This window comes from Benincasa hispida, chromosome 9 (genome assembly GCF_027475165.1).
Source record: "Benincasa hispida cultivar pf3 chromosome 9, pf3_genome.v1.1, whole genome shotgun sequence".
Taxonomy (NCBI): domain Eukaryota; kingdom Viridiplantae; phylum Streptophyta; class Magnoliopsida; order Cucurbitales; family Cucurbitaceae; genus Benincasa; species Benincasa hispida.
In genome coordinates, this window is record NC_143486.1 from 65864404 (window position 1) to 65887731 (window position 23328).

Genomic DNA, 23328 nt, shown 5'->3' on the forward strand with positions numbered 1-23328 from the left:
TCAAAATTGAATAATTTTCACTTCAACACTTAAATTCCCGCACTTATACTTCAAAATCCAAAATTCCAAAAATACCCTCCAATAAAAAAATTACTGAAATTATATAAAAAGTGAAAATTTGGGGTGTTACACTCGGGTTCTTTAGAAGACAAAAAAATACTCTAAGTATGGAAGGTTAAGCTCTCGGTTGAATGAAGAAGAATAAATACTTAGAAGGAAAACAGAGATGTCCATGCAATGAAACCATTTCAATGTATGTGACAAGTCATGCTAGTTCATACGACCAATTCTTCCTGATGAGATGTGGCCAAGCGTTTATGGAAAAATGAATTATGTCTAAGTATGGTCGTGAGGTTTAGGGAAGGTTATGAAGGAAGTTAAGTTAAGGGTCAAATATGACATTGGCTAAAGCTAAGCAAAGTGGTATACGATCAGCTTCTAATTACCATGCGGCCAAAATAATAGCCAAGTACGAAGTAGGTTATGGAAATGGATGAGGGTCGATTATTTACACAAGGCTTGCCAAGAATTTTGCAGAACAGACAGTGCAAGATGGCCCGGTTATGCAATAAACGACGAAGGAGCCCAAGTGATCGCAAGCCCTATGCGATGAAAATAAGTTAAGGATTTTAGTTTTAATAATTTGTTAGTGGGCTAAGTGATAGCATTAGAAAAGGTTAACTAAGGATTAACGGGTCAGGTGGCATTTAATTAAGCAAACTTTTCATGTAAGCCTAAGTATAAATAGACTTAGCAAAGAAGGAGATTGTTTTGCCAAATTTTCCTACGCTTAAGAGAAGTGTGAGTGCTTATTGAAGCTCTGAAGGTGTTGATGGATTTTTGAGAAAGTTTCAGCTAAATCAAAAAGGATTTAATGCTCAATTTCCAAGGTAAGTGAGCTATGAAGTTTTTAGTAAGTTTATCTAAAGGAAATTTAGTTAATTAATAGTTGAAAATAGAATTATGAGGTTTTAAAGGTTGAATCTAAGTTAATGTTATAGATGAATAAGCAGGCAGCATCATACGAAGATTAAGCAAGTAGCTGGTTTGTTAAGGAGCGCGACAATGCAAAAAGGCGTGTAGTAAGGCATGTGAGGGTTGGTTGACACATAGGCATAGAAAGGTGTCCTTGCGACCATAGAGCACCCAATAGAGAGGGAAGCCAATCTCTATACAAGAAAAGGGTAAAGTGGTTCATTATAAAGGATGTGATAAACTCAGTTATGATGCGATGATGATATGCGATAATGTTAAGTTAAGTATTATGTTAAGCTCAAAAGGGAGCTAATGACACTAACCAAGGGACCTCTTCTTATTACAAGGTAGACGCAAGTAGGAGAGGCTTACAAACCCCTTGGATAAGTAGCTTAAGAGAGTGAGTGGCAAGTTTTAATAAATGTTTTTCCAAAGATATGTTTAATGAATGTTTCTATCACATAGGCAGGTTATATGAAGTTTTCATATCATGCATTAGTGGACGCATGCTTTTAAGAAATGTTGATCGCATGATCCATGTTTCAAATGATGAAATTATTCATGAATTTAGCATGTTCTGTAAGCCTATGCCATGTTTTATAGCATGATGAAGTTTTATCAAGGAATTTTTTAAGCATGCTTATTGTTTTACAAGGCACCATGCGATGATAATAAAACTATGAGGAATGTTTTAAATGAATGTATATTCTGTCATGTGCATAAATGTTTTATGCCTTGTGTGAATCCTACTCCAATGTTGTACTAAAGTATGGTAGGTACCCAGATTTCAATTAAGCTAAGGATCCTTGACACCGAAGGTATGTTAAGGTGGTCAGGACCTAGTTCAGCTCTACGTTCACGTATGATTATGTTATTGACGTTGATGAGATCGAGCAAAAGGGCTCTTTCTCGACTAAGGTTATTAGGGATTGAGCAAATGGGCTCTCCCATATGTTTAGGCAGTGGAGTAATGGTGTTCTCCAGGAAAATGCTAATGAGTTTTATGTAGGGTCATTACATAATGTATTATTACGATTCTAGTTTCATTTCCAAAACCCTGATTACGATTTTATAAATATTTCAATGATCAACTTGTTCATGTTATTTATGATTCAAAGCATGTTTTATTTAAGATGGTCACTCATTGAGCATTTTAAGCTCACTCTTTTAAATACTTAATTCCCCAGGTAGTGGTCGACATCCTGAAGCCGAATAGATCTGCAATCAGTCATTATCTAAGATTTTCTGCAGAAAATAATGTTTAGGTGGTTCACCATATCTGTTCAACAATGGTTTTGTCTGTACATATCATGGAGTCTAGATAGAAATACTGTGACGAGGATTATAATTATAATAATGTCGGTTACTAGTTTAACTGTAATGTGAATGAATGTGAATTTTTTAGATCAATAGCACTTGTGTTAACATGTTGTTATGGAATAATGCTTGGAACAATTATAGTATTGAAATGCTTATCAGGTTGTTAGGTGCTAAGGATACAGGTTATGCAGTTAGTAGGATAGTAGTTGTTACAAAAAGGTTAGAAATTGTTGTCCTCACATCCCTTCTTAGATTAAGAGGATAATGTAGAGAAGGGTGTGACTGTAACTATAGAGGCAAAACGATAATTTTGGCCCAGCTATACTTACAAGCAATTTGTGAAGGGTCAACGCACCGTTGATTGGTTATATCCAATGGACGTAGAAATATATCATAGTGTGAAAAATGCAACTGTCAGTTTTAGTAGAGTGACTGACAATAAATAGAAGTTGATTAATTTAATCAAAGAGTTTGATTAATTAATCGAGTATCATTAAAGCTTCAAACAATAGGTCCATATGGTCCTCTCGTTAGCTCAATTGGAATAAAAATGAGAATCAAATTAATTTGGATTGATTTGAATTGTTCAAAGTAACTAAGGGAATTGTTTATATAAAATTATATGAGATATGATTCGAGAGAAAATATCAAACTTAATATGAATTTGATTGATATTAAATAATGGAGAGAATTTGTTTTTATAATATTAAATTAAAGTATATATATATGAAATAGAAATTAATTTTATTTAATTACATGTATGTTTTTTATTATATAAAATATGTTGTTAATTAAAGTATATATTAATTAAATGAAAATTAGTTTTATTTAATTATATGTATTTTTTTTTAATTACATAGACCTTTCATTTTCTTCAAATAACTTATAAACCTTTCATTTTCTTCAATAAATTTTCTCATTATTATTTGGAAGATGAAAAGAAAGGTTATTTCATCTTCCACTTGCACTATTATAAATACTCCAAAATGTGTTGGAGTTGTAAGGTGTTGAAAATATTGAAGTTGTTGGAGGTTCTGGAAAAGTTTGTTTTCTCTCAAAACAAAATCATTCTTTCTCCAAATTATTCAAAGAAGTCCACGGACTCTTTACGGTACTCTACCTCAAGAATACCGAGGTCTCCAATGGTGGTATCTGTTGTTTTTTAACACTTGTTGCTTTTTTATTGTTCGTGTTCGAAGTTTTTGGAGAGAAAATCGTGAAGAGACTAGTCTTCGAAGGTACATTTTTTGAATCTTTTCTTCTTCTTAATTTATATATATATATATGTATGCTTAATTGACCAGTGTATTCTTCTTCCATCACATATATTCTTTGTACGTTATGTAAAATTAAAATTAGGACGTGATTTTTTCTGCAATGGGTACTCACATATCCTTCAGGAAAATGTCAGCATACCTCGCATGCATCTGGCTAGGATTGTCAAACGTACTTCATGTGCATTTGGCTGGGATTGTCAGTATGTCTCGAGTATGTCTGGTAGAAAATGTCGACATGTGCACAGTAGAGAATTAAAAATAGGATACATAGTTTGGTGTTGTTTTCTAAATTTTGGATGGAATTTTTGTGGACTTTATCCCTAATATGTTTGCGAAAATTTATGATCATGTCATCCCACTGTTTTGATATGCTTTATCTAATGATGATCGTGTTTTAAAACTTATTTAGATATCTCCATACTTAATTGCTGATTTATATTGTTTTAAATGGTTTCTATAAATGTTTTGAAAGGAAAACTCTATATATGTATTAAACCACCACTCATTGAGCTTCACAACTCATTTTTTTAAAAAAAAAAAAAAATTTGTTTCCCCCACCCCCAAGTAGCGAAGGAGTTCGGTTGCCACACGAAGTCAAGGTCTACAACAGGATTGATCTTCTTACATAGTTTCAGTATCTTAAAGTTTAGTTTGTATTGGGACATGTAAAACTATTTGTATCAATATTGAAGTTGGTTGTTTAGTAAATAATAATTTAACTTATGTTGTTCTCTACATAAATACAAGTTGTTTTTAGGTAGAGCGGGTTCAAGTGTACAGTAAATATCAAATCCTCACGTCTCTTCCTAGGTTAAAGGAGTTAATCTGGGAGGGGGTGTGACAATAACATTCTCAAGTTTCTACTTTTCAAAACTACCACGTTTTCTGAAAACTCATTACAATAGTTTTTTCTTGATCTATTCCAAGCGCAATCGACCATCGTGATTTAGTTAAAAAAAAAATCAACTTCTTTCTAACTTATCAATTATTTTGGGCCTTCTTGGTACATCTCGCGTTAAATAGGGATTCTGCTAATTTTTTCCAAATATTGTATAATCTTCACAAATCTTATACCAAAGCTTACGTAACTTTGCAAATCTTTAGCCCAATTAAGTATATGGGTCTCATTGATTTTTAAATTTCAGGAAGAGAGTTTTACATAAAACAACTTTGAATTTTTTAAAGAAAAACTTTTAGTATTATTTTTGGACAATTTACCCTTTTTATTATTTTTATTTCCAATTTTTATATATTTCCCTATTTACGAAACTTTCTTAATGATGGAGAGAGAAAATGCATTTAATATGATGTTTTAACATTTTCAAATGGAGAGAAAAAATGCATTTATTTGTTGAGATTTTTTCTTTATTTAATTTAATTGGAGAGAGAATTCATTTAATGAAAATTTATTTTCTATTTTCGTTGGTTTCATATATTGTCTTTTTTCGAATTAATAGTTATTTAAAATATACTTCAGAATATTTTGTTAGTTATTTGAAAATATTCTAACAAATATATCAAATGTAACACAGTATATAAATTAGAGATTGATTCAATTCTTAACATAAAACACCATCTCATTTTTCATATTGATTTGGAAACATTCTAAAAAATATATGAAATATACTGGTAAATATATTTGATATCTACTCAAATATTCATGGTTATTTTTAAATATACCTTATAACATAAATTTTAAAACATATATACAAGCGTGTATATATCATATATCATAAATTCAAAGTAATCGAATATCAACAAAAATATGTATCATAGTATATAAACCACAGATGAACTTGATGTTCAACATAGAACATAGATATAAACATATATATCACAAAACAAAACAAGAAATCTAAATACAAAAACTATCATCGTTTATATAAAATAAACGATTATATATATCATAGTATATATATACATACATACATACATATACATTTATTCTTGTTTTGTGTGTCCAACAACTCTACTCATGGATGTTGTTTTATAAAAAAAACATGGATGAAGCCTAAATGGCAACTTTAGTGAAAATTTGTATTCTATTAACCTATTTTTTAAATAAATTATGTTAAAGACGAGTGTAATACGAGTCTAGAATTAAGGTTATACATGTAGAAAGCCCTTTTGGGAAAGATTAAATTTTGCAAAAAAAAAAAAAAGAAGAAGAATTAAGACTTGACAGATATATAAAATCTCGATATTAATCTTGGACAAATCAACACCGAGATTCTGTATATTTCTCATATCTAATTTAATTTTTTGCAAAATTAAAATTTTAAAAATCACAAATTAACCACTTGAAAACCACTTGGATAATTGGTAAATTGAAATTCATATAGTTGTGGAAACAGAAATTGGACTATAGATTTAAAAAGTTACGTAAATATTTGATATACTATTTGATAAAGATAATTTACTTAGTAGAAAATTTGAAAATATTTAAGATTTGGTTTAAAATGTGAAAATTAATAATATTTAGAAAATTTTGTAAAATCTCAATGTATAATTTGTACCAAGGTCTAGAACAATAAGTGAGAAAAAGTTTATTTTCAAATCTCGATGATCAATCTCGTTCTAAATGGACTGAGAAAAATTAATTTAACAAATTTTCAAAAAGCGTACTACTTTTGAAAAGTGAAAACTTAGATAACTATGGATAATTTTCCTATAATTTGTGCTATAGGACCCAATTTCCTAAACAAAATTTATAGCATTTGCACCCCATTTCAAGTGTAGAGTAGACTATGGTGACACAAATAAATAAATAAGTAAATAATAATAAGGCAGGAAAGAGAATCTGATTCGTGCCCTCAAACAATTTCCTAACAAAAAAAAATTATAGCATTTGGACCCACTTCAAGTGTGTAGAATAGACTATGGCGACACAAATAAATAAATAAGTAAATAATAATAAGGCAGGAAAGAGAATCTGATTGGTGCCCTCAAACAACTCCCCTTCTTCTCCAATACCATCCAGTAAATTAATTTACAACTAAATATATAGGAAATTTTATGTAAAAATCTAGGAGGCTTTTTTTTTAGTAGTTTCAAAAGCAAAGCTGTTAGGGCCATCTTGCAAATTCATTATTATTATAAATGTAGGGTCATCTAGCGAATTGACGTTAAGTAAAAGGGTCATCTTGCAAACCCATATAATATTTTTTCCCTTATGCGATTGTCTTCACTTCGTGTTGCACGTATTAGCTTTTGCAGTTGCAATCCACTCCATATTCAAGACTTCAATTATAATAATTGATTTTTAAATTATTATAACCTATAATTAATTAAAGTATTATTTCAAATCCTTCATTTTTCTGTATTTATTATTTTTTACAAAAACTATGCATTTTATAACACGGACTATAATATCCAACTCGACCTCCCAAACACACCTTATATGATTAACAAACTGAGCCAAATTTAAAATGACGGATACATGCATATGTTATGTGCTACCGCCGAAAGTACCGGTAAAGCCAGATTCAGGGTGCCACATCCTTCTATTATATATATCCAATTTCTTTCAATGAACTTTATTTATTTATTTCTATTTTTCAAATCATTTTTTTCAATGTTCGAAGTAAATAATTTAGATTATGCATCTAGAATAAATTTAAAAATAATTGTTTTAAATGACAAAACGGCCAGAAAAACGATAAAATTGAACCAAACAGTTCAAGAAAAAATTAACAGCCTTCCCAGAAATGCATCTAAAAAATAAAATAGACAGTTCAAATCAATGTACGACCCATACAGATCCCTGGTAATAGACCATTCCAAAATCCAAACAAACTCTCCTAGGGTTATCCTTGAAGTGGTCGCCAAATCACTCTACATAGAACCCCATGATAAAAGTATATACTACACATTTATGAATTTCAGAACAGGGAACCTGTAGACTTTCCTTTCTTTTTTTATTTTTAGGCAAAAGAGTCAATAGTGGATTCTAACATACATTACTTAAAATTCAAATTCAAATTTATTATTAAAAAAAATAAAATAAAATAAAAGAAGAACTTCGATCAGATGATATTGATACATACCCCAAATATCGTTCTGAGACATTTGCCACGCATGAACTCCATAGATGCTTTTGTCAGTCGGGAAGATTGGGATAAAAAAGCATGCTTCTTCAGTGGACTAGATAAAACAGCAGACAATCTGCCAAAGAAAGCATCCAACTCTGCATAAGAGCATCAAATAACTATTATGAGCAATGCAGAAAGAAACAACTACTTGATGAAGGAGCTTTTGGTAAAAAAACTCAACGACCAGATAGTTGAATCGAAGATCGACGAAGACAATGGCACCAAAAACCTTTTTTTTTCTCTTATTTTTTTCTTTTTTTGCTAATAGCAGCAAAATAAGTAGAAAAACACAATGAATCTCTAGTATAATATGTAAAATAAATAAACGTCCAATGCATGCTTGCCAGAAAAGAAGAATTGCCACAAACTTTGGCGAGTACCCTTCAAAGTGTTGTAAATTCACAAGCCTTCGGGCCTGTAATAATTGTCTGCCCCTAGCTCTGTCACAAACATCTGTGTGTAATTGCGAACTATTTTATTGTCTTGTTCATAGTATTCTTCCATCTTCTTAAAAGGTTTCAGATCCAGGTCTATGAAGTTCACCTAAAAATTTTAGACCAGGTATAGAGTTAAGAAAAACACATGGAAATCACTATGTTCATGTATTATTTATCAAAGGTGTGACAATGGATAAGTTCGTGGATTAAAAATAAATAATTAAAAAGAACTCCAATTAAATTAGGAAAATGAGCATTAGGCTTTCAAGACCAATAATAAAAAGGAGACTCATAAATAAACATTAGCACTGTGCATTTGACATTTGTGATCCAACCTATACCTATTCATCACAGATCAGACACATGCACGTTGACGGCGAAAGAGGCGAAAGAAGCAATCCATAGAAAGATTTGGCGCCGCTCACTAAATTCTGTGGTTAATGATATTTGTAAATCGGTGGTTCCTGTTTGGAGAAGAATCAACAGGAACCCACCGAGGAACTCAGCTGTCCAACTATCAGCTGCTGTCACGGCTGCTGCTAGGAAACTCTTTACTACCAGTAGCAACGTTCAGAGATTCTATCAACGCATTTCTATTGAGATCATAGGGCTGCCTTACCGGAAAACAAATCAGTCTCGGAGGAATGTATTCAATAGAATTCCCATTTTACCAAGTCTAGTAGACAATAGAGTGATAAAGTACAAGAGAAGTTGATACACACTGCATCGGAATTAGAAATTTAGTGTAAATAATGCAAGTTTTCATGAATTTCAATGTTTTCAAATGCTAAGAAAAAGTGCCTAACGAAACGTATATACATGTGTATATACAGTTAAAATAAATTAGAAGTTTGCAGTTAACTTGAAACTTTTAATACTAAAGACGATACAAATGAATTCAGTGTGCATATACCTTGTAGTCAAAAGTTTGCTTGGTTGATTCTACAAATATGCTGTTATATGTAGAGCCAGGACAATCAACGTGCCAGGGTCTAAATGTGATCATCAAACTACAGTCTTTAGCGGTTGCAGCTATTAAATAGTTCCTCACAATCTCCAAGCTTTGATCAAGATGGGCAGAATGTAATGTGGCACATCTGTTCAACCATTCATCATCGTTCATGTGTCTACAAACCAGGCAGGGCTCAGAAATAACGTCATAGTACGCATGAATAGCCCCTTCTATGTCAAAACTGTCAAGCTTTTGAACCTCAAGAAGACGATTCAAACATCCAGATCTATATACAGCCTCAGCAACAAGTTGTAGAAAAGTCATAGTTCGTAATCCATTTCCTCTCTGGATAACAGATTGAAGAGCATCTTCAAATGCTTCCTCAATTGCTAAATTAGTGTCAACAGCATAGCCACCCGATGCCCCAAGTACTAGGGAACCATTCAAGAAGACACGAAAATTATTCTGAGGGGTAGAGAAGAGATCTTTGATTGCTTTATATATACGGTCCTGGGATCCAGAGAACAAATCTAGAGGATCGTAATCACTTAACTCTGATATCTGTTGCATAAATTGGATGCCATGTTAAAATTTAAGACGTTTCAGAAGAGCACTCAATTAATTACATAGAAGCAAAGCAACTAATGGCCTTATAGAGGCTCTTTTACTTGAGGTAGGCAGAAAATCAGACACTGAATTGTAGAATTGGGATCTGACACACATTTTAAGTAATACAGAAAAATAATTGACGGCAAAAAGAGGTGCAAAATTACCTCGCCTTTCTGCAACTTCAATGCTTGGTGCATCCTAAAACGAGTCACACTTTTCTTAATGGCATTTCTTTTGCTTATGAATCTTGAAGTTGGAAGACATCCCCATTTTGGCTGATTTGGGGAAAAAAATGAAAACATGCATTTAATAGAAATTTCACTTCCCGTGGATAAAAAGACCATGAGGGGGAGGGAAGATGGGACAAATGAAAATCATTAAGGTGCACCTTTATCTCGACAGATATGCAAAATTCACCTTCACCACCTAAAAACAAAGAAATGTGTGCTGGTAAATATTTAATAGAATGAAGCCTTTTACATCTTAAGTAGAGACTTCCAGATAAGTGCTTGTCAATTAACAATGTTGAAACAGTTATAACACACAAAAAAAAAAAAAAAAAAAAAATTGAGAACAAAGTTTCTTTAATAAATAAAAATAAATTTCAAGAAGAAAAAAAAGTTTCTTGCATATAAGATGATTATTAGTTCTTGAGAGTTGATCCAGGTTACTGTCTCAATTGCAATTATGCAATTTTAATCGTAAATTACATTCAAAAGTAATAAAAAAATCTCCTACCTCTTCTTGGATTCCTTTTTCTATTTTCCAACTTTTTATTCATGTTGTTCATTGTTTTTTCTCTAACTTATCTCTAAATAAATAACACTATATGAACTATTTGAAGCATACTTCCTGTTCCTTGCTCCAGAGAGTGTTTATCAGTTACAAAAAACCAGTAGACATCAGAACAAGCTTCCTGCTAATAGAAGTAAATATTCACACAACAATCCCATATGCTTGAAGTAATACAGCGAGGTAGTCCATGGCAAGAAGCACATAAGCAAACCTCCATAAATCATGAAACATGCAAACAGTCAATGGGATATTCTGCATCTGAATTTTTAGTTGATTAGTAAGCTAGAGAATTTCTTGATAATGTACTTACTATGTTACAAAGAAGTTAGAAGTCTGTATGATAATATGCTAATCTTTAAACGTGTTTAATATCAGTAGAAGGATAATAGGCATAGCTAAAGGGAGCTCGAGGAAACTCTACCTTGCGGAAAAATAGAATGGTCAGATTGAAGGAGGACAAAATCACAATGTATATTGACTCGCCCTGCACTAACCCTCCAAGCAGGACGCTGACTAAGAATGTTCTTCTCAATAGTCTCTAGGAATTCTCTCGTTACAAGGACATGGACCTACCAATGTTGGTGAGAATACACAGTCAGAATCATTGATTTTGTTTTCTTAGAAAGACTTCAATTGTTCTACAGTGAAGAATTAATCGTTCTTGAATTATCACTGTCGGAGGTTCACACGAACTACCATTAACTCAACAAATGTATCGCTGTGTTTGAGATATAACTTTTGAAGGTTCACATGAAGTACCATTAACTTATCGCAATAAACAAGATTAGCATTAAATGAATATAGTAACATACCCCAGCATCAACATGTTTGGAATCCAATAACGGGATCATTACATGCTGCACATAGATTTGACACACAACATCACGATCTGTGCACGAAACAAGGTCCCCTACATCTCTCCACAGAAGACGCTCATGCGCGGACAAAGCCATTAGGTTCCGCACGCTCGTGCCGTGTGATCCATTTCTTGGAGCCTTTTGTATCCGTATAACTTTCCCAAGCTAAGAATAGAATTAGCATAGAGATAAGCGGCAAGCAGTAGATTGAAGCAAATGCAATTTCAAGCAAAAAGAAACTTTCATCGATAGTTCATTGTCTTACACGAATACAAAAACAATTCATAAATTTTTTGAAATTTTCCAACGAGAGGACATTTTAACAGAGTACTAAACGATCTTATGGAAGAAAAAAGAAAGGACTAGAAATAGACCAGTGCAAATGATACTTTATAATGAAAAAGACGATGAAAACTGTTCAGGAGATTCTTCCATTAAACTTTAGAGAGAGAGAGAAAAAGAAATTCAAACATAAGAATAAAGGATGATCTCCTTGGACACGATATTGATGCAAGGTAGTCATACAAAAAGAGGAGAAGATCCAGTGTAAGCGAGAACGAGGTTGACAGCTCCTTCGCCTCTGTAGGTCCAATCAGCAGCATCTTTCTGCTCAAGTACGATTTCCATCCAGCAGAATCTCTTGCAGTCTAAATTCAAACAATGGACACATGAAATCAAAGAAAAAATAAATAGAAGAGAAGAGAAAGAGAATTCGGAAGCTCCATGCACCTGATCAAACCTTTGGCAAGAATGCTTTGAGTAGAATCAAGGTCCGGTTAAAAAAAACCCTAACAACTGAGAAGAGTCAAGGCCGATCAGCCGCTCAGCTTTGAGAAAATGAACTACGGAGCAGAAGTTCAGGCAGAGACCTTCACCGGAAGAGAGAGCTTTACAGTGTGGATGAAATCGCCTTGCAAACGAATTGGGACTTCGAAATGACAGTGAAAGCATTGCTTGCGCAGACTGGAGCAGCCATAGTTTCACTCTGCGAGAAAGCTCGAAGACTCGTTCATCATACGGAAGAAACGTGTAAGGCGATTCGAACAGCTGCGTACGCGTACCCGCTTCCATTTTTCTTTCCGCTGCCCCCACAATTATTTGTTTATAAAACTTATAACTTAGTTTTCAGTAATTATATATTTATAGCTCTCACAACTTTCCTACTTTTAAGATAATTATCAATTTCTTTTTAGATTGTGTTTAAACACTATTTTAATATCTGTATTTCTAAAAGGTTAATTTTGATCCTCTATTTTTAATCCTAGTTTATTTTGTAGGTCCCTATACTATCAATTTTTATTTATTTTAATTTTTGTACTTTAAAAAAAGTAACTATCTTGATCTTCATTTTGATTTTTATTTCATTTTTAAAGGATTAAAATGGAAACTTAGTAAAACATTTTATAAAGTCAAAATTGCACAGATTAATTTTTTTCATTAATTACTAAGACCATTTTTAAAAAATAAAAAAAACAAAAAAAAAACTAATGTTTCCTTTGAAAACCATTTGATTTTTTAACTTTTTTTAATTAAACTTATAAATACTCATTGAACCTTTAAAGTTCTGTGATATCTACTTTTTACTAATGTTTTTGAAACCTCAAGTAAAATTTTGAAAACTAAAAATGTGGCTCCGTCTAGTAAACATTTGATTTTTTGTTTTGGTTTTTAAAAATTAAGTCTATTTTCTTTCTATTCTTGTCATGGTTCCGTCTTTCTTGAATAAAAATGAATTCAAAAAACAAAAAAAAAAATGTTGAAAACTATTTATTTTAGTTTTTAAAACTTGACTTGGTTTTTGAAAACATTAAAAGAAAGTATATAATTAAGCATTAAATTTAGAGGTTGAAGAGGTGTTTGTATATTTAATTTTCAAAAAACTAAAACAAAAAACCAAAAATGAAATGGTCATCAAATGAGGCGTAGTTTTTAAAATTTTGTTATTATTTTTAAATTTTGGTTAAGAATTTCATTCCTACACTCAAGAGAGATGCGAATCATTATAAAAAAAAATAAGATGAAATAAACTTAAATTTCAAAAATAAAAAACAAAAACGAAGTCTTCATTTGGTAACTAATTTTTTCGTTTTTCATCTTTGAAAATAAAGTTTTTTTTCCTATCAATCTCTTATAATAGTTTTCACCTATCTATAGAGAGATTGAATTCTAAGTCAAATTTTAAAAACAAAAATAAATTAAAAAATTATATATATTTTTTGTTTTCAAAACTTTACTTATTTTGTGACAATATGGTAGGAAACAAATAATAATAAAAAAAAAAATTAGAGGTGAAATCAGACTTAATTTTTAAAAATTTAAAACTAAAAACAAAAGGTTACCAACGAGAATAGTTCTGAAAAAAAACCTAAAAACAAAGCCAAAATGAATTGCTTTTCATTTCCGTATATTCTAAACTATCAAAATTCTTTCAATTGACTTCGGACTTATTTATTTTCTCCTTTTCCTCTTTATTATTACGACTCGAGAATATAACTATAGCAGAATATGCATGATGAGACAAAAAAGAAAATAAATTACTCTTATTAGAATCTTTTTGAAAATTATTACAATCAGTATAGCACTATATATTTAAAGTTCAATCTCAAGCATTTCTATTTTATTCTATTTTGATTTTTCAAAATAGAATCTCTAATTTTCAAACAAATTCATTTTCAAATCTAAATGAGAACCAAAATATAAAAAAACTAAAAGTTGTAGATATCTTTCTTAAAAAAAAAAAAATAAAGAATAAAGAAAACCAAAATATGTGATAGATGTTGATATCAAAATATCTTTTAAGAAGAATTTATTCTCTGGTAGTCTGTAGAATCACATTTTCTTCCTAAATATATGTGATGAAAAACGAACGTCAAACCTCAAAGTTAATTGTACAGATTTTATTCTAGTTGGGTTGTATTCATTTTGACATATCTATTTAAGATGTCGACTAAATTTAAGCTAACATGATCATAGTTCAATTAGCTTAAGCCAATTTTTCTTTTCAGTTGAATTACTTCAAAATTTTCTTTTGATTATTCAACATAGTACTATAAATTTTTAAAAAGCTTTTATACTAGATTAAGAATATTTTCATACTTTTTCTTTAATAGCAATAACACTTCAAGAAGAAAACGGCATCTTTTTTCTTTTGGTAAAACACACTTTTCCTGAAAAGGTTGGTTATTCAAAATTCATTTACAACGGTTTTTTTTAACATTTAAAATCTCAATTAAATTTCAAATAAAAAAAATAAATTTTTAAATTTATATTTTTAGTAAGCACCATTTTGTTAAACAAAAAAAATATCACCAATTAGAAGACATTTCCATGCCAAAGCTCACTTCAAGAAAAGAAAACAGTGTTTACTTTTTGAGAAGATCAAATAAATTAGGGTAAATAATAAAAACAACCTTTAAAGTATGGTATTAGTTGTAATTGAATCTTTAAACTTTCGATTATAAAAATTGGATCCCTAAATTTTTAAAAGTATTGAAATTAGACCCTCAAACTCACAATAATTATAGAAATTGGATCCATGATAAAAATTAAACTCTCCAACTTATCCATTATATAATTTATTTAATTACGTAAGTTTTAAAGTCCAATTTTAATACACGTATAAGTTTCGGTGCTCAATTTTTAAAATTGAAAATTTAAGGGTATAATTACAATTAACACCATACTTGAAGTGATTTTTGCAATTTGTCCAATAAATTATTGAATGTGATTACTATAATATAGTTGTCACTCTTATCATGGTTAGATATATTGTTGGTATACATTTCAAAAAAGAATCTCTCAAATTTTTGTGAACTATATTATGTATAATATCCAGAAGAGAAAGAGTGGCCGTTCAAATAATATCTTTAGATTTTTTTTTTTTTTTTTATTCCCAAAGGTTCTCTAGAAAACTTACTCAAAAAGAAAAATCATCTTAAGAAACCAAACCATGAGGGGCTATTTGGTTTAAGGTTTTATATGTCCGAAAATGAGATGCCTGGAAATAAGATATCTGTAATCAAAGATGACTGTGTTTGGTTGCATATGAGATTGTTATTGAAATTTTACAAACAAAAATTGTGTTTGTGTTTAATTATGAAAATCTTATAATAATTATAATAGATTAAGAATAAACAATATGCAATATATCAATAAAAAGTTAATTACGAATCAATAATAATTTTAATTATAAATATTTGAAGACTGAGTAATTTATAATTAAAATTATCCAATTAATACATTTAATGAATGTCAAACTAATTATAATTTAATACTTAATCATATTTAAGTTCAACAGTAGTAATTTTAATTTTAATTAATTAATATAAAAAAATATATTTAATGAACAATATATTATATAAAAAGAGAAGAAAATGAGACAAAAATATGATATATTAATAAAGAATACTAAAAATTATTTTGTAAATATGATATGTTAATAATGAATGGAGTAATAAAAGTTAATCACAATAAATAATTAATTTCTTATAAACAATCATGATGATTATATGTTTATAATGAATGATTAAATTAAAATTAAGCTCAATAAATAATTACTTGATTATTAAAAAAAATAATGTTATAAATTATTATTATTGAAGAAATGATGTTTAATACTAATTGAATTTAACTACTTAGTTTACTAATTAAATATATTTAAGATAGTGTTGGTTAATAAATTAATAATTTATGTAAAAGACAATTCCATCCATTTAATAAATTTTTATTATAAAAATAAGTTAAGTAAATATTTTAATAGATCATTATTGATTTATTAAAATAAATATTTATATTATTTCAGTTAAATTAATATTTATTAACTATATTCAAAGTGAAATTATATGTAAAATGAAAAACAAATAGAGAGAAAAGAGAAAGTCACATTTTGGAAGGAATAAAAAACTCTTATATGTGGGAAATGATGATGCTTGGGAATAGCTTATTCCCAAGCAAAGAGTTGAAAACCTTGAAAGAAATATAGGAATTTGATACCTATACCAATTTTCAGATAGAAAACCTTCCAACCAATCGACCCCTAAAAAAATTGGGTATATAGCAACATTTAAGATTTCATTTGATCTATAGCAAGATACAACTTCTCTCAAAATTATAGCAAACCACATCATATCAATCGTTCATAACCTAGAATGCCTTTAGCCAAATATTCAGGTATATTTAACTAATTTTGGATCTTTTAGCATAGATTATGATTTGTTCCTAAATTATCTCCCCACTATTTTGAAGTTAAATAACCGGCTGTAATTTTTTTTTTTTCAAATATCAAAAAGTGGATCTAATCTTCAATTTCAAATGTTATTATATTATCCTATATAATTTTTCTAATTTTTATAGGGGTAGTCACAGGTAGATTGAAAATAGTCGGATGTCCAAAATACCCTCATAGTTAAAAATGTGTGATTGCATTTGATTGTCGTCGGATTGTCACCTGATTGCCAATGATACCAATTTTTATCTAATTGTTGTCTGATTACTATTTGATTATAATTTGATATTGATTGTGATCTAATTGCAATATTATATTGATTGCTAATGATATTGATTTGCTAATGGTTGTTAAATCGATATTTGAAATATTGATTATTATCTGATTTCAAATGATATTGTTATTTGATTGTTGTCTTATTATAATTTGATACTAATTGTCAATGATATCGATTACTATTTGATTGTTGACTGAATACTATCTAATACTGATTGTTATATGATTGTTTTCTGATTACCATTTGATGATGATTATTAATAATATCGATTGCTATCTAATTGTTGTCTGATTATTATTTGATATTGATTCTTAATATATTGATTGCTAATTATACTGTTTGTTATTTTATACTTATTGAGAATATTATCGGCAATCCCTTATGCATGTTTCTTTTCTTGTTAATATAGAATATAATGATGATGTAGACACATAATTGCTACACTACAACAATATTGAAATTTTTCAATCATACGTTTCAAGCATTTCCCACAATTGAAATTTGAAAAATCCACACTACATTATCTTAGCATGTAAACCACTTTGTCCTTGATTGCTAATGATATTAATTGCTATGCGATTGTTGTCTAATTATTATATGATATGATTGCTAATGATATCGATTACTATTTGATTGTTATATGATTACTATTTAGTAATGATTGTTAATGATACTGAATGCTATTTGATACTTATTGTTATTTTATTTCTACATGATTGCTTACTGATTCCTATCTAGTTGTGGTTCTACACATGAGTGTTGTCACACTCCCTCCTAGGCTACCTTTTTAACCTAAAAAGAGATGTGAAGATAGCGGATGACAACCCTCTTATGATACCTACTCAACTAAGACTTGTAACCTATTTCTTTGCTCTTGGATCACCTGATAGACAAGCACACGTACACACACAACCACATATATATGTGTGGTTCATACATACAAGTGGCCAAAACATCACCAACTTATATATACATATTTACAAGTTTACAACATAGGGTCCAGAGCATAATTACAAGCTTAGAGTTCTACCCTCTCCTAACTACATGTACATTAGTTTCAAAACAAGACATATCCAATACCTAAGTAACTTTAGGGCCTATTAGGGATCTACTATTTTGTGGAAGATTGGCAGTTGTAAGCTAGGCTCTAGGACTTCGACCGTTACTCGAGGAGTAAAACATTTTGAAAAAGTGAGTTGGAATGTCTAGTGAGTGACTATTTTAAACCAAATGTTTATAAACATAATCATATTGGAAAATTTATAAAATAACTGACAATTGGAAATGCTTTCATAGCTCAGGGTTTAAACACACTTAACTTAGAACTCTCAGATATTTAAACATAAAAACATTTCATAAGTACATTGGAAACCTCTGAAAATATATCATTGTTGGGAATGTCCTAAAACTCACAATTCATAAATATTGGAAACATATTATATTTATCAATAAAAGTATTATTGAGTTGTTCATTCAATAAAATGTTATTGAAATTGTATTCTATTATAAAAAAAAATCCAATAAACGAATCTATGGCTATAATATGAATACTTTAATTTTATGTGGAGACATAAAAGTGGATCAAGTTTTAGTATATAGCCAAAATAGTTTATAAGTATATGGATGAGATTAAGTACCTCATCCTGGCGACACTATTGGATGCGGCCCACTTTGTATACTGATACAAATAATGTGATCCCAAAATCATTCATGTGGATACATGCGAGTGGAGACATCCTATGCAAAGGATGTTTGCATAAGATTGGAACTCGAAATAGTCACTTTTCTTTATAACGACCATTTACTATTAAAACTAGCTATTTCAAATTCGATGACCTAGGGTAACTCGATCTAACTATGAACTCCTAGTTTTTCGAGATTATCTTTTGATCTACATAGGTGAGAGTAGTTCAACAGCACTGCTCAATAAGCTGACCATTTGGGAATAAGACCAGATAAATAACTGGGGACATAGTCCTACAAGATGAAATTTACTTCTATCCAATTTAGGGTTAGCAGATAAGTTTTTCCCTTAAGTACTGACTCCTAGTTTTGAACAAAGGGGTCTTACCCTCTCATGACCGAGAGGGATATGGTTTATTAGTTGGACTATAAACCAAGTGTTCAATAGAGGATCAATTGGAGCTTAAGGAGCAAGATGTATTTGCAGGGGTAAAACGATAGTTTTGACCTAGCTGTAAATATGAACAACCTGTGAAGGGTCGACTTACTGATTATGGTTAAAGTAGACAGAAATATATCTACAGTGAGGAGAGTGCAACTATCAATCTATAATGGTATGTCTCGATAATTAACGAATATTGATTAATTTGGTCTAAAGAGTTTAACCAATTAATCTCAAATCGTTGGAGTTCATGATCTATAGGTCCATAAGGTCCCTCTACTAGCTCTTAAAATTACTCCTTGGATTAGTGAATTGAGCGTATTTGAAATGTTCAAAATCAAAATAATTAGGGTTTTGAATTTGAAGTGTTCGAATTAAATTTAGGGTTTGGTTAATTATATTTGATATAATTAAATGTTTAATTTATCAAAATTAAATGTAACTTGGAGAGATTAAACTATTTAAATATTGATTAACATGAATAGGATTTATGTATGTACTAGGTGTTTAATTAATTTAATATTTGATATTAAATAATTATTTAATTAATTAATTAAATTTATTTAATTATTTATTTAAATAAAATATTTTCAATTTTGTAAATTCAAATTTCAGATTTGAATTTTTTTATTAAATTTAATTTTAATAGAAAATTAAATAAAACAAAATTGAAAATTAAGAAAATTAAGTGAGTTAGTGGAATAATCCAAGTTTTGTTGGATTAATCCACTAACCAACACCTAGCCCACTTCATATTGTTTTTTGATGTGTCAATGAGCTGAATGTTGAAGTGCTTGCATGATAATACTTCATAAATACTCTGAATTTCAGAGTGGGAGAGGGTTCATGTAACTGAATTTTTTGAAATTCTCCACTCTCTCTCAAACCCTCTTCTCTCTTCACCTAATTGACCTCAATTTGAGATTTCATCCCTCAATCTAAGTTAAAGGATAGTAGAGAAGATTATTTTGGTGGTCTACTGGTGACTTGGAGATCTAATTCGTGGAGAGAAGTTAGTATTGAAGAGTTTCATCAAAGGTATAACATTCTAAAACCCTCTTCTATGAAAATGTTTTTCTGCATGCTTTTAAACTCAAATTAATTGTAAATAGAATGCTTATCGATTCCAATTTCTTCTGCTGCATGTATGTTTATTCTATCAATTGGTATCAGAGCATGATTTAAGCATTCAATTAACGTTAATTTGAGTTTGGTGGATGAATTTCTATAGATGCATGTTTCGCTGACTGATAATGTTGAAATTCAATTTTGGCATTAGATTTCTCTTTGATTATGTTATTAAATTTGTAATTGGCACTTGGTTGATGAGCTTATATATGTGCTCTAGTGTCTGTAATTTTATTAGAGTCAATAGAGTTGAATCTAGGTTGTAATTGAAGATTGAAGCAAGCAAGGTTTTAGTTGCAGAAACTGGATTGGAGCTACTGCTCTCGCAGCGTCGCGACGTTGTTCATAGAGTGTCATGACGCTGTTTATCTTGGCGGCCGAGGCGTTGCAACACTGGGATGAAGCGTCATGACGCTGTTCATCCTAACCCAGTGAAACGCACGTGACAGAGTCAGTTCGCGGGTAGAAATTGGTTTGACTGGTTTAGTGGCCTGGTTTAGCCCAAAATTGATCCGATTCAGCCTCATTTGGAGCCTTTGAAAGCCAGTTCGGGTCTGATTTGGGTCGGATAAAACGGTCCAAATTCAAATTGGAGTTGTGTTTATTTATTATTTGTAATATTTAGTTAAATTTGCTTGCTTAGGATGCCAAAGTTGAACTATATCGGTGTTGTTTAAATATTTTATGCATGTGATGTATGTTATATTTAAATTCAACATGTATGTGCATATAGTATGCCATGCAAATTTAAAATCTCACCATAGGAGAGCATGTTACATGCATTGAAAATATATTATAAAGAGTTATAATATATAGTATGCATGTTTAGGGTTCATTTAGTTGCCGTTTTTGGTTAAGAACTTACTAACACTTAGTAACTCTTGTAAGTATGTCCTTCCATTTTCAGATTTCATAGAACGATATGAATATGCCTCTGAATTGGAAGACAATGTTCAAGACGAAACTATGAAACCCTATTCATTTTTTAAGCTTGGGTTGTTCCAAATCCTATGTTACAACCCTCCGAGGGGATCGACGTGGTTAACGACTAGCTAGTGCCGCCTAAAAATGACAGCAGGCGCAACATATGAATCTCATAGTTCAAACTAATAGAAGAGACCGTAGGATATGTTAAAACGTTTTCTTCACTCACTTACTATGAACTACTTCTCATATTCACCTTGTTATTGACTCATGAAAACACTTTCCCAATGGAGCAGTCGAGGTAAAATCGACACGAAGCCGAGCATGGATCTAACGGTGTGAACTCTTAGGGACGTGAGAGTTAAAAACGATATATCATATATATTGTTAATCTCCCAATGAAGTGTTCTAAACGTCTGGGTATACTTTTACTTAGGTATATTTCAGCTAATAAACATCCTAATTCTACGTGATTTTCCAAACATAACTCTTATATTTGGATTTAACCTACGATATCTAGGTGATAAAATCATTTTATTACCTCACACCGTTTGCACAAACTCATAAAATCGGTTAACAAAGCTCAATTATTCGGCCATTATCCCCAGGTAGGAGGTGTTCCATAGACAGTCAACTTAAATACCTCCAGCCTTAGACATGATTATATACCGGTTGAGTTTGTAAAAGTATTTTATAAAATAACGACCTATTTTAACTATTAAAACAAGTTGTTAACCTAAATGAGCATGCAACTTATCTTTGTTATAGATTTTAATGTCTAATCTAATTTTACAACAACTTATAAAATAATAGACATACTTTGCATCCATAACAATCATCAAAGGCATTCAAACTTTAATATAACTCTTATATTAAACTTTAGAAACTATAGGAATAAGAGTTATTTTGGAGATAGTATTTGATCAAGATTATCTTGCTAAGTGAAAGAATATTTGACTATCCCTCGGTAGCATCTATTTTGACTTATTAATGTATCGTTGCAAATAAATAAAGAGATATGGGTACTTTATTACTTTTTGCTAAAATTGGATTTAGATGCATAAGTCTAATAGAATTTTGTTTATTTTTCAACAATGTCGAACTCGATTATACAACTATTAGTTAACGATAAAGCCAGAGCCTATATCTTAGCAAGCATATCTGATGTGCTTACTAAAAAGCATGAAGTCATGATCACTGCACGTAAGATCGTGGCGTCGTTGCAAAAGATGTTTCGACAACTGTCTTCTTCGGTACGACAAGATGCTATTAAGCATGTCTATAACTCTCGCATGAAAGAGGGGACCTTTGTTAGAGAACATGTCCTGGACATGATGGTTCATTTCAACATTGCAGAAGCTCATAGCGCTGTCATAGATGAAAGGATTCAAGTTAGTATGAAAATGGAATCTCTTGCGAAGAGCTTTCTAACATTTCGTACTAATGCTGTAATGAATAAGATGGAATACAATTTGACCACTCTCCTGAGTGAATTACATACTTACCAATCCTTAATGTTGAAAATAGAATATTTTTCCTAGGGACATTTTTGTCTTTTCATGTGTACCCTAGGGTTTCATCTTTTTCTATTTAAATTGGAGCCTCTAGGCATTACTCTGTATCACATTATTATAATAAACGTTCTCTGCACCGTGGTTTTTTCTCTCTGTACTAGGGTTTTCCACGTAACAAGTGTGTGCTCTTTCTTCTTTTCTCTTTACTTTTCATCATGGTATCAGAGCAAGATGAAACCCTAGCCACCATTGAGGAAAACCCAACAGAAGAATCGCAAGAGCCATCTGGCACTACGACTACAGAAATCGAAGTTGTCGTTAAAACAACCATGGAACAATATTTTCAGATGATGATACCCCGATTTCAGTAAATGATTGGATCATCCATTGATAAGCCGCATGGATCTGCGATTCCGAACCAAGTTAGCTGCACGGATCTTCAATCTTAGCCGCTTATAGAGACGACCGGAGTACCCAGTAGTCGTCAGTCACGTTCAAGCCTCACGCGTCGGACGACGAGTTTCCTTTAGTGCCGATCCTAACCGCAGCTTCTCCAGACGCGTGTAAGGCTCTGGCACTGATCCTAGCCGCCATCGAGCCGTACGTTGCTTCAGACGCACGTGAGACTCCAACCGCTCGCGATGCTCAGTCGCAGGCGATCGATCCTCTTGCCCAATCAGTTCTCCGATCGCGATGCCCGTCGATCACTTCTCCTACCCAGTCGCACACTTTTCAGTCGCCGACGTTCGATCCTTCTGCCAAGCCACACGCATTCCAGTCCAACCCACTGGGTTTTCAGCTACACGCTATGCCCAGATTCGAT

At 31.0% G+C, this 23328-nt stretch overlaps 1 protein-coding gene across 13 annotated transcripts; it reads right to left on the bottom strand.

Annotated features, from left to right (window-relative positions):
• Positions 1 to 7249: 7249 nt before the first annotated feature.
• Positions 7250 to 12428, bottom strand: LOC120086295 (inositol-pentakisphosphate 2-kinase-like). Of its 13 annotated transcripts, none has more exons than XR_016532119.1 (10): positions 12043 to 12428; positions 11839 to 11960; positions 11269 to 11478; positions 10878 to 11025; positions 10050 to 10087; positions 9826 to 9936; positions 9014 to 9613; positions 8442 to 8821; positions 8044 to 8206; positions 7250 to 7736 (listed from the first exon to the last, which is right to left on the bottom strand). XR_016532119.1 is itself a non-coding variant. In XM_039042859.2 (9 exons), exons 2-8 carry the CDS (start codon positions 11938 to 11940, stop codon positions 8063 to 8065), a joined length of 1353 nt encoding a protein of 450 aa, XP_038898787.1. In that variant the 5' UTR covers positions 11941 to 11960; positions 12043 to 12428; the 3' UTR covers positions 7250 to 7736; positions 8044 to 8062. The 13 variants fall into 13 exon arrangements, 6 of the variants coding, with proteins under 6 accessions (XP_038898787.1, XP_038898785.1, XP_038898788.1 ...); XR_016532116.1 differs by having other exon boundaries at positions 7250 to 7758; XR_016532118.1 differs by having other exon boundaries at positions 7250 to 7758; positions 8008 to 8206.
• Between the last annotated feature and the right edge of the window lie 10900 nt (positions 12429 to 23328).